The sequence below is a fragment of the Pelecanus crispus genome, chromosome 25 (assembly GCF_030463565.1).
Source record: "Pelecanus crispus isolate bPelCri1 chromosome 25, bPelCri1.pri, whole genome shotgun sequence".
Classification (NCBI taxonomy): domain Eukaryota; kingdom Metazoa; phylum Chordata; class Aves; order Pelecaniformes; family Pelecanidae; genus Pelecanus; species Pelecanus crispus.
This window is the reverse complement of record NC_134667.1, coordinates 2495571-2511936: the sequence shown is the minus strand read 5'-3', so window position 1 is coordinate 2511936 and position 16366 is coordinate 2495571. Positions and strand designations below refer to the sequence as shown.

The 16366-nt window shown below is 57.5% G+C and overlaps 1 protein-coding gene across 1 annotated transcript; it reads right to left on the bottom strand.

Annotated features, from left to right (window-relative positions):
* Nucleotides 1–4702: 4702 nt before the first annotated feature.
* Nucleotides 4703–12098, bottom strand: LOC142595960 (SUN domain-containing protein 3-like). Its single transcript, XM_075724829.1, has 10 exons — nucleotides 12072–12098; nucleotides 10795–10865; nucleotides 9645–9783; nucleotides 9330–9414; nucleotides 9076–9191; nucleotides 8238–8405; nucleotides 7775–7861; nucleotides 7261–7365; nucleotides 5512–5609; nucleotides 4703–4748 (listed from the first exon to the last, which is right to left on the bottom strand). Exons 1-10 carry the CDS (start codon nucleotides 12096–12098, stop codon nucleotides 4703–4705), a joined length of 942 nt encoding a protein of 313 aa, XP_075580944.1.
* Nucleotides 12099–16366: the final 4268 nt, after the last annotated feature.

Below are 16366 nucleotides of genomic sequence, written 5' to 3'. Positions count from 1 at the left end.
GAGCGGCAGCTATCTCCCCTCCGACACAGACCAGTCCTCCAATGAACTTCTCCAGCGCCGTTCATGACCATATATGAGGGACATCTCTGTCCCACTGCGGGCGTCAGGGTCACTGCGGTGGGGGATCGTCACAGGACGAGCTGAGCGTGGAGGGGAAAGGAGTCTGTCACCCCTTGCAGCCTGCTGTGGGGACAGGGAGCACTGAGCATCTCCTGCACTGGGCTCATCCAAGAGCCCAAGGCGTGAGTGTCCCGACGCCCCCGAGACATGGGAAGCACAGGGCTGGGACTGCCGCGCGACCTGTGTCAGGATGGGAAGGGAACAGCCCCTTCCCCTGCCACAGCCCCTGCTGTGCTGGCAGCAGCAGCTGGGAAAAAGGCTTGGCCAGGGGAAGAGCTCCATGCCAGCAGTGCTGGCTCACGCCTCCCTCCCTGGAGAGACCCACGGTGGGTCCCTCGCAGGAGCCGGAGCTGGGACATGGCCCTGCCCTGGCAGCAGACACGCAGCCCCGAGGCTCAGACATGTCCCTGGCTCTCAGCGTGTCACTGCGGTGCCGTTATTCCCCGCGGGTGGATCGGGACCTGGAGCCTGCAGGTGCACAAACCACAGCCCACGTGGCCTCGCAGCGCTCGCCGCGCTCCCCTGGCAGCGCCCGTGCAGGAAGTCTGTGGTTTCCTCCTGGCACCGTGCCCAGGCACATCCCTGCCGTGCCCCCGAGCCACCCCCAGCCCCACTGCTCCAGCCAGGGCTGCAGGGGCTGCTCCTTCGGCCTGGCAGCCACGGGGCCAGGCAGCTCCCGTCCCCCGTCGTGCCCCTCTCATGCACACGGCCGCTCTGCACCCAGCCCCACGGCCACGGGTGCCATCGGTGACGTGACCTCACCCCCTCCTGCTGCCACTGCTCTGTGCTCATGGCTTACACTGTCACACCTCTGCCTGTGGTGCATGGGCTCCTGATGATGATGCTTCTTCCAAAAAGCCACATTTGGGTAGGGGCTCCATATGATCTGCATGACATCAGAAGCACCCACACAAGCCACATGCCTGCTCTTGGCCTAAAAGCTATTCCAGCAGCAGGGAAATCACAGGCTCGTACACAAGCCATGTGCATACTGCTGGCCTATCCGCCACGCAGCTACAGGTGATGTCACAGCATCTCCACCTGCCATGGACCTGTTCCTGGCTTACCAGCTATGCGGGCACTACTGACATCACAAGGACATTCACAAGCCATGTGCCAGCTCCTGGCCCATCATCCACTCAGGCACCAGCAGCCTCACAAGCACCTACACAATCCATAAGCCTGCTCCTGGCCTATTAGCTCCTCAGGCCTGAGTGACCTCATAAGAACCTGCACAACCCATGGGCCTTCTCCTGGCTTGTGAAGTATTCAGACACCAATGATCTCACAAACCCCTACACAAGCTTTGCGCCTTCGCCTGGCCTATCAGCTCCTTGGGAACCGGTGACCTCACAACCACCCCCACAAACCATGTTCCTGCTCTTGCCCTGTCAGCTCTTCAGGAAGCAATGACCTCACAAGAACCTACAGAGTCCAGGGGCCTGCTCTGAGCCTATCAGCTACTCTGCCAAGAGTGACCTCACAAGCACATCTCCCCCTGTTTGCCATGTACTCCTTGTTGAGGTATTCAGTCTCCAGTGACCTCACAAGCACCTCTACAAGCCTTGCACCTGGTCCGGGCCTATCAGCTACTCTGCCAAGAGTGACCTCACAAGCTCCTACACAAGCCATGAGCCTCCTCTTGGCCTATCAGCTACTCAGGCAGCAGTGACCTCACAAGCACACGCCAACCTAGGTGCTATGTGCTCGTGTGGTGCAGTGACCCCAGACGGCAGCTAAACCCCCACCCAGGCACTCACTGCCTCCCTCCCAGCAGGATGGGGGAGACAACTGGAAGGGCAACAGCGAGAGCAAAACTCATGGGTGACGATAAACACAGTTGAAAAAGTGGAGGGAACAAGAGAAAAGGAAAGAAGGGATGGAGAAGCACTCACTCACCCCAGCAGACCGATGCCCAGCCAGTCTCCGAGCAATGGCTCCTTTGGAGAAACTCCCCTCCCAGCTGTATTTCTTAACAAGATGCCAGATGGCATGGACTATCTCTTTGGTCAGTTCGGGTGGGCTGCCCTGACCTTGTCCCCTCCCAGCCTCTTGCCCACCCCCTGCCTCCTCGCCGTGGGGACGCAATGAGACACAGAGAAGGCCTTGACATTACGCCAGCACTGATCAGCAATAGCCACAGCGTCACCGTGTTATCAGCACTGTTTTAGCCACCAGCGCACAGCACAGCACCATACGTGCTGCTGTCAAGAAAATGAACTCCACGCCAGCCAGACACAGGACAATCTCCACCCCTTATTACAGACCATTTGCATCCTGCTCAAGGCCTGCAGGATTCAATGCATTTCCATCAACCACCACCCCCTGCTTCCCTGTCCTTTCACATGACATACACACAGGGTACCGGGTTTGGCTGGTGTGGCTCAAGTGGACCTGGACAAGTCCCAGCCCACTCCTGACGTCTCCCCTCACTCAGTCATCTGGAGTTTTTTGCAACATTCAATCAGGTCATCAAGCTAAGGACAACGCAAAACATGTAGCACCAGCCTGCCCCCCACAATGGTCTTACAGGGAGCTGTGAGATGCCCCATCCATGGGGGAAGGGATCTCACCTCCACCATCAATCTTCTTAGTGTGACCCCTCAAAGTGCACTGTGCAGTTCACAGGCCCATTGGCTGCTTTTTCTCATTCATGTGGTTCTTCTGGGGGATTCCCTTGGGGTCTTTTCCTCTTTGTCCCCATGCACGTGGTCTTCTGAAGCTGGCATTTTGTCCTGGTTTTCCATTTTCACGGAGAGCATGGCCTGTGTCTTGCAGCACTGGTCAAAGCCCAGAGCCTGCCCCAGTAAGCCTGCATGGCCGCCCTGCAGGGCTGGGCTGGGCTGGGCTGGGCTGGGCTGGGCTGGGGGGGATTCCCAGTCCGGCTCACAGCACTGGGCTCTTCTTTGCAGGTGACAGGATTTGCTGTGGGGGCCCCTTGGAGGCCTCCTAGACGCGGGCCGTAGCCCTTGGGCATGTTCCAGCTTGCCCACGCCCCACCACTTTTCGGGCACCCCTCTGCCCTCCCAAAGTGCCCCCAGCCCCACCCTGCCAGGGCTTGTTCTGCAGCCTGGTAAAGTGGGGGACCCCGACCTGGCCTTCTCCTTTTGTTTCTATTCACATTTAAACGTTAATTGCTCACTCCACTAGCTCTTATTCCAAAAAAGGTTTTATCTGTTTCATACCTATGTGTTTATGGCTACATATATTTACTTTCTCTACCTTTGTAAATGTTTACATGCATATAGAGCTACAGATAAAGAAATACTGTTCATAATTTTAAATAAAATATGCATTTATACGTAATTGTCCACCTATTTATAACAATATATATTTTAGATAAATGTCCATATATGTACATGTGAGCCCTTCCTGGCCCAAAGCCGGTGGGCAGCCAATCCCTGGGCTGCCTGAGAAGACGTGGGTATGAAGGGGTGAAGAAGTGGCTGCCAGCCAATCCCAGTGCCGGATGAAAAGAGGTGGGCAAGGAGGCTGTGGGAAGTGGCAGCCTCCCTGTGGGCAATGCCAGGGGCTTCCTTTGTGCCGTGGCCCTGGGGACACCGGGACGCGTGGCCAGTCCTGCCAGCCAATCCCAGGGGCTGCCTGAGAGCAGGCGGGTGTGACGGTGTCAGGAAATGGCCGTCAGGCAATCAGAGAGCAGCATGAGGTGTCACCCAATGGCAGCTGACGGCCATGGCATGGCGGCACCCTGTCCCAGCCTGGCGGCCAAACCAAAGTGGCGGCCCCTGTGCAGGCAGGGGCAGGGCCTTCCGCGCCTGATGTCTCGCTGGGCACAGCGGAAGGGGTGGCCGGTGCTGGCAGCCAATCAGAGCAGAGCACGTGGCGGGAGAGGAGAGGGGCTGCCAGGGCAAATGGCGCCGGGGCTGCTGGCAGGGGCCGGGACTTCCCCCGGCAGCCGCTGGGCGCGGCACCTGTCCCGCCAGGGCTGGCGGAGCAGCGGGGCCTGTGCTGCTGGCGTGTCCCAGGGCAGGGATCCCAACAGGCAGCAGGAAGGGCCCTGGGGAGCTACAAACACCCCAGCCAGAGCTGGGCCTGCGCAGCTGCCCGAGCCTCCACTTTCCTCCGAGCTCCAGGCCCCGGCAGCGACTGTCCCGCAAAACATACGGGCCATGGAAGTGACATGGAACAGCGGCCCTGGCTGAGCCCTCGGGGCAGTTTATCTGCGCTTCTCCTCCCGGGGAGCCTGCAGCTGCCCCAGCACCGCCTGCGGTCACCGTCTGACAGCGGCACAAAAGGAGCCCTCGCTCTGTGTGGGGGCTGTCTACGCATGCGCTGGCATGGTCTCTATTTTCATCTTGCTCGTGACAGCCAGCCACAGCATAGCTTGCTCTCACCTGTGTATGGGGGTGTGGAGGGAGCACGTCTGATCCCCAGAGAGTATTGGGTCAAGGCCCTGTTTGGCTGCCACAAGGGATAATACAATAATGAGGAAAGGAGGAAGCCACAGGCAAGAAGAGACAGGGACACAAACCTGACGGGCAGATGCTGAGGGAGGCAGTGCTGGGAACCAAAGCTGGCCAGTCATGCTGATGGATGGAGGCGTGTGAGAGGGGGAGAGTGTTTATTCCAGCAAGGTTATCTGCTTGGGGACCTTGTGAATTGGGAAGCTAAGAGACAAAAGGGGAAACCAGAAGCAAAGTGTGCTGAGACAGAGACTTGACAAAAGAAAGATGGAGTGAATGACAAGAAAGGAACTTTGCCAGTCACACTAGTTGTTGTGCCATCAAGAAACTACAGGTGCCACTTCCCAGAGGACCAACCGGACTTGTCAAGTGACATGATTGTGAATCAGAGGGACCATGGACTGGGAGGGATGCGGGAATCAGGAGAGCTATGCAAAGCCATGAGGGACGTGCAGAGGAAGGGGAAGCGGGGAGGAACAAAGTGGGGTTAGGCAGAAAATGGTATAAAAGAGGCCAGGTGCGTGTAAAACTCGACTTAGTGAGGAAGGGGATGGAGTTTTGAGTAAGAGGGAGGAGCCATGGGCTGGTGATGTATTAGGAAGAAACAGGGAAACAGCTGTGAAAAGCTTCACAGGAATTAGGGTGTGTACCAATGGCTCTGCACCAATGCACGCAGCCTGGGTAACAGAGAGGAGGAGCTAAGCACCACTGTGCAGCTAGAAACCTTATGGCTGGTGTTCCCTCCAGGCCACCTGAGCACGAGGAGCCTTTTGAGGAAGCGTTCCTACTTCAGCGGCAGGAAGCATCCCACTGGGAGGCTGAGATCCTACTGGGGGACTTCAGTCCCCCTGCGTCTGCTGGAAAAGCAGCACAGCGAGCTGTAAGCAGTCCAGGAGACTCTTGGAGTGCGTCGAGCATAATTTCTTAATGCAGGTGATAGAGAGCCCAGCCAGAGGGGAAGCATTACCAGACCTGTTGCTTGCAGGCATGGAAGAAGTAAATAGAGAGGTCAAGGCTGGTTGCAGCCTGGGCTGCAGTGATCATGCCCTGGTGGAATTCTGGATCCTGAGGGATATGGCGATATGGGCCAGGTAAAGAGTAGGGTCAGGACCCTGAATTTCAGGTGAGTGAAGTTTGAGTGGTTTAAGGAATTAGTGGATGGGACGCGCTGGGACACTGCCCTCAGGGCTAAAGGAGCTGAAGAGAGCTGGCAGCTCTGTCAGAACATTTTTCTTAGCGTGCAAGAGCTCTTGATTGCCATGTGCAAGAAATTGTGCAAGGAAGGCAGGAGGCCCGCATGGCTCAGTAAGGAGCTCCTGGTCCAAGTGCAGCGTCAGAAGGAAATGCAGAGGCAGTGGCAGCAGGGCCCTGTGTCGTGGGAAGAATATAGGGATGCTGCCTGGATGTGTAGGGATGGAATCAGGAAAGCTAAGGAAGAGCTGTGGCTGAATTTGGCAAAAGATGCAAAGAATAATAGAAGGGCTTTTACAGTTGTGTTGGCCAGAAAAGGAAGACTAAACTAAATGTACCCACCGTGATGAATTCCCCTCTCACTCTTAAATTCATCTCTAACAAGATCCAGTTATTAATCCCATGTAGATGTTTTCTCCACGGTGCTTGGCAGGACATTAAAGACAGGCAGCAGAGAGAGACCTTTCCCATTTAGTCTTGGCACAGGTAGACTAAAAGACCCTTTCTTCTTCCATTTCTTAACCCATGTCCTTTTTATGAACATTTGCACCCACATCAGCTCTTGTAGGGGTTTTCCTAAATGCTCCTCATTTATCTTCATCACATTTAAAAGCAATTATGAATAAGTTGCTAACACCAAGGCCACCCAGGGGCATCCCCCGGAAAACGTCCCCCCTGTCAATGCCCCCCGGCCATGGCTGACCCCAAGTACGCTGACCTGCCCGGCATCGCGAGTGTGGGGCTGAAGCGGGGAGCAGGCAGGGCCAGGGTGTCCAGAGGGGGAGCGGGGGGAGCGGGTACGTGGGTGGCTGAGGGGGTTGGAGGGGTGTGGGAGAAGGGAAGGGGATGGGCGTGTCTGCGGGGGAAGTGAGGGCATGAGGGGTGTTTGTGGGGGGAGCTGAGGGGCTCCAGGGTGTGTGTGGGAGAGCTGAGGTAATCGGTGGTGTCTGGCTGGGAACTGAGGGGGTCGGGGGAGTCTGAGGGCAACCGAGGAGCTCGGGGGTGTCTGCTCATAAATGATCTGCCCAAGCCCCCACAGTCAGTACCATCTCACAAGGCAGCTAAGAGGTGACCACAGAAAGAGTAAAGGGACAAAAAGCGGGAATTATTCTCCAAGGATATCCCATTTTATCTGCTCTTAAATGAAACACTAAACATGGTGCCTAGACAGGCCTGCTTTGCTCCTCTTCTCTGCCAGCAGGAGAGCTTTCCCGGGGCTGCGATTCTGCTCTCTCAGTGACACTGGAGCTTTGGTGAGCGACCCTGGGCTGTGGAAGCCGGAGCTGGACCACGGGGGCTTCTCCTTCAAGCCCCATTCCCCTGCGCTGTCCCTTGCAGCCCGGACCACAAGCATCCTTCTCCTGAGGGACAAAGCTCCCTTCCCCACTAGCAGCACAAGCTGTAGGAAGCTCCCTGGAAGAACGTTTGCAAGGGACACACACAAGTCGAGCTGCCACACATCCTCTTTGTTTTATTATTCTTCCTAAAGGAGGTCTTGGGCCTGCGGGTGGTCGTTGAGGCTCACCATCTTCCCGTGAACCTGTACCCGGTACACACAGGTGTACTCTGGGTTTCCCCAGTTGCTCTGCACCTGGAATTTGATGTAGCGAAAGGTCCTGGGAAGCTCCTTCTGTAAAGAAATGGGGGGAGCCGTCATTGCGCTGGTGGGAAGAGCCACAACAGATTGCGGGAGGCCCCCCTGCCTGCGCTCCCCTGCTGAGGACCAAAGGGCAGCCCTGACGGAGGAGGAAGCCAGGGCAAGCAGAGCCCCCTTTGCCAGGGCCAAGGAGGAGCCCTCTGTGCCTAGAAAGCAAAGGCCTGGCCTCAGAGGCTTGCTGAGGGCAGCTGTGGAAAGCGGAGGCACAGTGCTGCCAGCAGAGCAAAGCCCCATTTGCCCTCCTCTTGCCGCCTTCCCCACAGGGGCATGCAGCGTGGGAGAGCAGAGGCTGGCTGGGGTGATCCTCTGCACTCCTTCCTCCAAGGACTTGCAGACAAGCCTGCCTTCTTCCCGGGCATCCTGCCCACAGCTCTTGCGGTACCTGCACATGGAATGTCTGAGCGATCTCCTTGTGCACGTCGTAGGTGAATGTCCCCAGGAGAGTTTCTGCCGTTGCCTCATCCACTCCCTCAAAGACGAAAGAGAAAGGGAGCCGGTCAGGCCGAAGCAGGGTGTCAGAAAATGGGCACGGCGAGGCCAAACGCGGGAACCCTTGCCCACCTCCCTTGGCTCCCTTGGTGACTCAGCTTAGGGTGAGTGTGGGTCGGGATGCTTTCAGCATGTGCTCCAGGATCGTTGGCCATGAAGCAGAGAAGAAGCCCCCAAAGGCACAGAACCTGCACGTGCCCCCAGTGGCGCCCCAGGGGATGCGGTGCGCTGCAGCACCCAGCCCCAGACAGAGCTCTGAGAGAAGCCACCACGAGAAGCACATCTCTGGTACAGCTTTTCCCTGGGGCCGCCCCCCACCCCCAACCCTCCCCGAGAAGTGCAAGGCCAGGACTTACGGAGACAGCAAAGTCTTTGGGGGCACTGCTGACTTCCCCGGAAGGAGAGACTGCCTCGGAGATATGCCACATGGTGAAAGCCTTTGGCCAGATTTGCTCAGGCAGCCGGATGACCACGTGGCCCCGAGATCCTTGGAAAGCCCAGCAGTTGCCAGGGGCAATACAGGGCTGAAACCAGAAAGCCATGACCATCAGTTGCTACTGGCAGCCAAAGAGCCACCACAGCTGCCTGTTTGGCCAGAAGCAGAGACCTTGCCTTGCCTGTGGGCTGCAATCCTGTTTGTAAATGAGTACAAGTGCATGGGCAGCAGGGCAATATGGAAGTGTTTCTACAAACCCTCTGGGCTCCACCGCCTTTCCCAAGGCAGCTCTGCTTTCTCAGAGCCTGCAGAGAAAGGGCAGGTCTCCCTAGTGTACCTCACCCCATCGTCCTTCAAAGATTCCGCTGCAGCTACAAGGTCCAATGCAGACATGGACCCTGCTTCAGACGTGGTAGACCAGATCAGGGCCGGGGGCCCAGAGGAGCACCTCTCGCTGCTGGCATGGCTCAGCAGCCCCCACCACTCCCACCCACTCTGGAAAGGGACCGTCAGAGATGCCGTATGGCAGTGGGACTCCCAAGGACAAAGTTCCTTGGCAAACTGCAGCCAAGGGTGGTGGGCAGGTCACAGCAGCTGGGTTCATCTCGGTCCCCTTCCTGATGGGACGCAGTGCTGCCAGGGATCGCAGGGGTCAGGAATGCAATGCAGGCTGCAGCAAAGTGCTGTGCACTTGGTCTGCCAATGGAAAGCAAGGAGGTGAAGCACACTGAAGCCAGGAGTTCCTTTGTGACACCTGCCTGCAAGATTGTCTCTGGAGGGTTTCCAGAAGAGAAGGCAAATGGAGAAAGCCACCAGGTCTTCTTGCCTTGCTCACCATAACTCTTGGATGTCCTCTCCTCATCAATGGTGGCACCTTACATGACGGTGGAGAGAGATTAGGAGTTGAAGCAGTGCATTAGGATGCATTTCTCAGGCTGGAAAGCAGAGCTTGGCAGAGTTTGGGGGAGTGCCACAGACAACGTGAGGGCAGTGAGACTTCCTGTCTTCCTACCTATGGCTTCCAGAGCCCAGTCAGGCATCTGGAGGTAGTTTTCAAGCACCTTCTTAATTGCCGCCTGTGTCAACTGCAGAATTTCCTGGGGAAAAATTGGGAATGGAGAGATGGCAGTGAACACACACACACACGTGCACAGGCCATTCTGCATGAACCCCGAGCCCTAGCACAGAGCCAAGGAGCGCCTGTGTGTCAGAAAACCCAAGGCAAGACCTGTCGGAAGAGGTGCCGACTCTGAGAGTGCCAAGAGGAAGCAGCAGGAGGGAGCCCGGATAGGTAGCGGGGTCTCTGATCTACCGCCAGCACCCTTACCTCTCTCTTCTCTGCTTGGACACCATGGTCTACGAGGACCTCTCTCACTGCCTGAAGTATGTTCCCCCTCGCAGCAGACACCTGAGCCACCGTCTCCTCGAGCTCCCGCATCTTCTGCTCCAGCCAAGCCTGTGAGTTCCTGCAAGGCAGAGGGAAAGCAGGTCTTGTCCAGCAGCTGCCAAGCCTCTGCAGGCAGGCTCCAAACGCCGTGCAGAGAAGGGTCAGGTGAGCTTGGGTCAAGCCCCGTCCCCCGGCCCCTTTCCTTCCTCTGGTTTACAAATGGCTCCCTTCCAGCACCGTGGGTAGTAGATGGAAAGGCCGGGAGCCCTGGGTGCGAAGCAAGTGAGTGCAGGCAGCATGAAGCCAGCTGAGACGGCTCCACAGCGTGTGTTGCTTGGCAAGAAAGCGCTCTTACCCCAGAGACTGCAGCTCCGCTTCAGGAAGGCCCGACACCTCCTGCAAGATAAAGAGGGTGTGGGATGGACTCCTTAAGTAGCTTGTTTACTGCCAGAATTGACTCTTTGGAGAGACACTCTATTGGAGCAAGCATGAGGAGCACTGCCAGGGCTTCCCAAAGGAGACTCCCCTACGGAGAGGTGGCAGAATTTCCTGCTGCTTTCAGTCACTTTGGAGAGACCCTGACCCAAACCTGGCCTCTTTAACCATCCACGTTCAGCAGAGCATCTTTCGGGTCGCCATCTGACCCCCCCCCCACCCCCCCCAGGCTCTCCGATGGGTATGCAGGCAGCAAAGGCACCTTCTGCCAAAGTGCTCCCCACTTCAGCCTGCCACCCTCTGGAAGTCACTCGGGAAGATCCGTCTCCGTGTTAAACCCCAAGCAGGCGCTAAGGAGACTGAAGGATGACCAGAAGTGCTTCTCCCTCGCCTCTGCCTCAGCGGTGATGGGGAGTTTCGAGCAGGCACTGCGTGTTCCCAGGGGAGGCAGGAGGGCAGAGCGACGGCCTTTGCAGGCGTTGGCTTTCCCACAGCAAGGGACACTTACCTGCAACGCTCCCGTTCCCCACACCGTTGGGTGTCTCCAGCAGTAGACAAGAGCTGTGGGTCACATTGTCAAGAGATGGTTATTTTCCTCAGGAGCTGCTCCCTCTCCCCAGGACTGAGAGGCCCATTTTTGGTGAGGGGTACTCACCCGACAGGACGGGAAGCAGCAGGAGAAGGAGCCTCAGGACACTCCTGCCCTTCTGGTGGGTGTGGCGTTGTCTAAAAGAGCAGGACCACTGCTGTTAGCAAAGCACAAAATCTGGGACATGTATTTGCCAGGGATCTGCTTAGGAGCTCGCTTGCCACCAGGTTCCTGTGCTCAGCACAGCTGCAAGTCTGAAAGCCCAAGGGCCTTTGGGAAGGTCTGGCCCGTTGCACCCCACCCCTGGGGCACAAAGAGCTCTGGCCTGAGACAGGGGCAGCAGCCTGGCCCTGCTCGGCTCTCCCCGCAGAAGGGGCAGGGCCGTGCCCCCAGAATGGGGTTGCTGGGCTGCCCGGCTGGAGGGCAGTAGTGCAGACAGCCCCCGTGCTGTGGGGCTGCCTGCTCCTGCCGGGAAGCCAGGCAGCACACAAGGCTTCTGGCCTGACCACCCTCTGCTTTCTGGGCCCCCTTGCACCCACCTGCCCAAAGTGGCTGGCATCTCCACAAGCCCAGCACACCGACCAGGCACAGGGCAAAGCCTGCTCTCCTCCCGAGACCCAAGCACCTCTTCTCTAGGCATGCGCTAGCTGCTGCCAGTGCTCTGCTTCGCACTGCTGCCCACCTCTGCAGCGCGGGGTTTTATGGAGGGCAGCAGGTTATGACATCACAAGAGCCGCCTGGTGATGCTGGTGATGAGCTGAGAGGGGCTACCAAGAAAGGGTTGCTGTGCTGCCTGGAGGGAGCAACCCTGTGGGTGAGCCTCCGCCCGCAGCTGCAGCTCCCAGAGACAAGGGGCCCAGAAGCACCCGGGAGCACAGAGAGCAGCAGCTCCTTTGGCTCCTGGCATCAAGCAGCGTGGTGTGCAGGTCCCCTCAGGCTGGAGGGCCACCCAATGCAGACTGGCACCTCTGCATACACCCAGGGCTGCTCAGATGCACGCGTTTTCACACGGTGTTAATGGAGATGACGCTGTGCATGGTGGAAATGATCAGCAGCATGGCTGTCTCTCTCTCTCTCTCTCTCGAGTGGTGCTGCTGTCCTGACCTCCCTCCCTGCCTCCCTCCTGCCAGTGCTGGGCCAGCTGCTGTCCCCAGACCAGGAAGAGCTGCTGCAGGCACCCAGGGTGCTCCCCAGAGAGCCCTGTGCCACCTCCTCTGCCTTCCTGGCTGCCCAGGGATGTTCCTGGGCCACAAAGAAGGCCACAAATGTGCCTTAATCCTGACATCACTAATAGTACTGCTGCTTACAATCAACCTACTAGGCCTATTACCATATACATTTACCCCAACCACCCAGCTATCAATGAACATCGCACTAGCCTTCCCACTATGACTAGCCACCCTACTCACAGGCCTATGAAATCAACCCTCAGCCTCCCGAGGACACCTACTACCCAAAGGAACCCCAACACTACTAATTCCTGCCCTAATCATAATCGAAACCACCAGCCTCCTTATCCGACCACTAGCGCTAGGAGTCCGCCTCACAGCAAACCTTACAGCAGGACATCTCCTTATTCAACTCATCTCCACAGCCACAACCGCCTTACTCCCCATCATCCCAGCAGTGTCAATCCTAACTGCATCAATCCGATTCCTCCTAACAATCCTAGAAGTAGCAGTAGCCATAATCCACACCTACGTCTTTGTTCTCCTACTAAGCCTATACTTACCAGAAAACATCTAATGGCTCACCAAGCACACTCCTACCACATAGTAGACCCAAGCCCCTGGCCCATCTTGGGAGCAGCTGCCGCCATACTTACTATGTCACGTTTAATCATATGATTCCACCACAAGTCATCACAACTCCTGGCCCTAGCTCTGCTCTCCATAGTCCTAGTTGTAATCCAATGATGACAAGACATTGTACAAGGAAGCACATTCCAAGGCCACCACACCCCTACTGTCCAAAAACGCCTGTGACACGGAATAATCCTCTTCATCATATCCGAAGCCGCCTTCTTCCTGGGTTTCTCCTGGGCATTCTTCCACTCCACAGCTGTCTGGGCACCAAGGGCATGTGCTGCTGCACCCAGCGAGCAGCTGGGTGGGGGCTGATCCAGGGCATAGAATCATAGAACGGGTTGGGTTGGAAGGGATCATCTAGTCCAACCCCCCTGCCATGGACAGGGACATCTTTCATTAGATCAGGTAGCTCAAAGCCCCACCCAACCTGACCATGAACACTTCCAGTGATGGGGCAGCCACGCTTCTCTGGGCGACCAGAGTCTCACAACTCTTACTGGAAAACATTTCTTCCTTACGCCCAAGCTAAACCAACCCTCTTTCACTTTAAAACCATTGCCCCTTGTCCTGTCACTACAAGCCTTGATAAAAAGTCTGCCTCTGTCCTTCTTGCAAGCGCCCTTTATATATTGAAAGGCCGCAGGAAGCTCTGCCCAGAGCCTGCACTTCTGCACTCTGAACAACCTCAACTCTCTCAGCCTTTCTTCATAGCAGACGTGTTCCAGCCCTCGGATCATTTTTGTGGCCCTCCTCTGGACCCGCTCCAACAGATCCATGTCTGCAGTGCAAGCTGTTGGAAGCCCCCTGGAAGAACGTTTGCGAGGAACAAGTCGAGCTGCCACACACCTTCTTTGTTTTATTATTCTTCCTAAAGGAGGTCTTGGGCCTGCGGGTGGTCATTGTGGCTCGCCACCTTCTCGTGAACCTGTACTCGGTACATAGCGGTGTACAGTCAGAGCCGTCGTAGGGAGCACAGCAGCCACCTCCCTCCGACCAGTCACCTGGCATTCACGGTGTTAGTAAAAAAGGATTTGCTCGCATTTTGGTTTCTTCTCGTTCGTGCGCAGGTACTGGAAAGAAGGCAGCAGAAGTACACCCTAGCTAAAACCCCTTGTATTGCTGGCAGTAACGGTGCCTCTTGGCTGGGAGCATGAGAAGTACCCCTTTTCATGCTCTTGACCCTTTATATACAGTTTTGAGACTACTCACATATTCATTTTTGCAATGTACATAACCTATATGCTTTGGCCATGACATCCCTTGTTACCATACGCTTTTGAGGATTTGTTCACATCAACCCCCATGCAAGCATGCTTAATGCATATTTATTAGCTGAGTTTGCACTATTTTATTGCAACTTTGGCACTTTCAGCTGGTTTGGCCTGGTTTCTCCTAACAACAAACCCTCTTATGCAAGTGCGGTCATTGTTGGTCAAGTTCCATTGCGCCTGTGTGAAAACGGGCAACCGTTTACGCAGGACGGTGCACACACCCTCCTGCCTGCAAATCAGGCAAGAACCAGGTCTGAGGCAGAGCCATCGTGGGGCACGCACAGGCAGAAGGGAAAGCAGCAGCCACCTCCCTCTGGCCCGTCAGCTGACATTCACTATTGACACGGTCGCGCACTTGTCCTACAATCACAGATGTCTGTCTTCTCTTTCTGGTTTTATTTCAAAAGAACGGGGACGTCACTGGGCGGCTCCCAAAGGCAGCCGCCAGCTTCGGTGGCAGGGCCCAGTTAAGGATGTCCCTGTTCAGCAGGACCAGGATGAGGACGACGATCTGCAGGAAGGCGAGGAACAGAAGAAATCTCCTGTGGGACAGGAGAGGGGTCAGGCAGAACAGGGGGCAAATGTGTCTCAGCTCTTTCCAACCACCCTCTTCGCACAGCACCGTGGCACCTTGAACCGTGCTGGGCACAACACTCCCCGCTCAGGACTGGGGTGAGGGGCCCGGCTACCTCTCTCGGCTCTACTGTACGTCTCCCCGGTGGGCCCCAAAATCCCCCCCTACGCGCCCCCCAAGCTAGGAAGAAAAGAAATACTGAACCATTTCATCCCAGAGAAGTCCAAAGCTGCCTAGTGCCCTTGGACCACTGGCACGGACATGCCAGTGCCTATGGAAGAGCCCCGGCACCCTGACTGCCCCGGGCCACTCACCTCAGCCAAGAAGTGATGTTATGCCTCCTTGACGCCAGCTGCTCCTCCTAGAGGCCAAGGCACAGCAGGGACATGTGTTGGGGTGTGCGAGGCGGCGAGGTTTGGGGGCTCAGCCCCCCTCCCTCGTTCGCGCTGAGATCAGTGCCCCCATGTCCCCCGGGCACAGTGCAGACCCTTCCCTCCCCAAGGCCCACAGCGGGGTTGTCTGTCCTACCAGCCGCACAGCCACCATCTCCTGCAGCAGCGACTCGCCTGTCTTGTCCGCCTGCGCCGCCTTCCCCCTGCTACGGACACCATGGGGTTCTGGGCTGTGAGAAGAGACCTCGGCCGGCATGGTGGCCCCCTGGGTGGCCAACAGGGAGCCAGGGTGCTGCCCAGGCTCTGCCAGGGCTGGCACCAGGCACCGCGGCATCCCAGCACTGCACAGACCCACCCCCTGCCCCTGTCCCGCCCCAGGCCTGGGGGGCATGGAGGAGAGCCTGGGAGCTGCTCAGAGTGCTGCAGAGCTGCTTGCAGGAGTCCCGAGTGGCACAGAGAGGTTTTGAGCTGCTTAGGAGAAGACAAAGGGCTCTGCAGAGCAGGCTGGAGCAGCGGACAGGAGCCACAAAGATGTCTGCAAGTGGCAGAGCTCTGCCCAAAGCTGCTGAGCATCCCCCACCCCGCTGCCCCAGGTTTCAGTCGGGGCCCCATCACCACTCACAAAGCTGTTGGCTCTCGGAGGCATTCCTGTCTCTCCAGGAGGTGCTGGAGCTTGTTCCTGAGCAGCTGGAGAAGCAAAGGGCCCAGTCAGGAGTCCATGCCATGTCTGCTCTGAGGGGGCTTCCCCCCACAAACCTGTGGAGCCCCCGTCCCTCCAGTCCCCAATACCTTCTTGACCTCAGCCTGCTCCTGAACAGCTTGTGCCAGCTCTGACCACTGCTCCCCCTGCAAAGCACGCGGGACACATTGCAGGGAGCCATGGTGGGAAAGGGCATCCCCACTCAGTCCCCAGGGCACTGGGAGGTCAGGCCAGGGCCAGGGCGGCAGGCACACGGGTGTCCTGGGGCCAGCACCATTGCTCAGCGGCTCTGGCCACTCCCCGAGGCACTTCTGGGTGCGGGTCACAGACCTTGATCAGCTCCCGCACTTTTGTGCCTCCCTCTGCCTTTCCCTGACAGAGGTGTGCCTGGGAGAGAAGGGGGAACGGGAACGGCTCCAGGAGGGGCAGGGGGTGGAGGAGGACCCCCATGCCACCGGCCAGGGCGCAACACCAGACTCCCCATCGCCTCCCCTCCAGCCCATGCCTGGGTTCCTGTCACACCCGGCGTCCCCGTACACCCAAGTGAGGGTCACTCATCGCACCCCCTTCCCCAAAGCCATAGTGCTGTGCCTGCTGTGCCTGCTGTGCCTGCAGACCCATCAGGGTCCCCTCTGCAGCACAGCCACAGCCAAGAGCCTGGGGGATCTCCAGAGGCCCAATCCCTCCATCATGGATGCCATATCCCGGAGTAAATATCCTCCGCAGCCACACCACTGCCCGTGGCTGCTGGGCTGCACAGACCCAGCACTGGCACCCCCCTCCCGGACCCTGTCAGAACGGGCCTCCTTTTCCCCTGTACCTTCAGCACCTCTTCCAGGCTTGCAGCTGCCTCCTCCTTTGCCAGCTGAACGTGCTCCTGTGGGAGAGGAGGG

Bases quoted from the DNA above. Each gene is read 5' to 3' on its own strand.
- LOC142595960 (XM_075724829.1), bottom strand. From the start codon at position 12,098: ATGTTCATTGATAGCTGGGTGGTTGGG. The intron at 9,192-9,329 runs GTAGGAAGACAG...CCGTCATGTAAG, and splicing joins CTGGGCTCTGGAAGCCATAG to GTGCCACCATTGATGAGGAG. The intron at 4,749-5,511 runs GTAATGCTTCCC...TTTGTCTCTTAG, and splicing joins GCCTGCAAGCAACAGGTCTG to CTTCCCAATTCACAAGGTCC.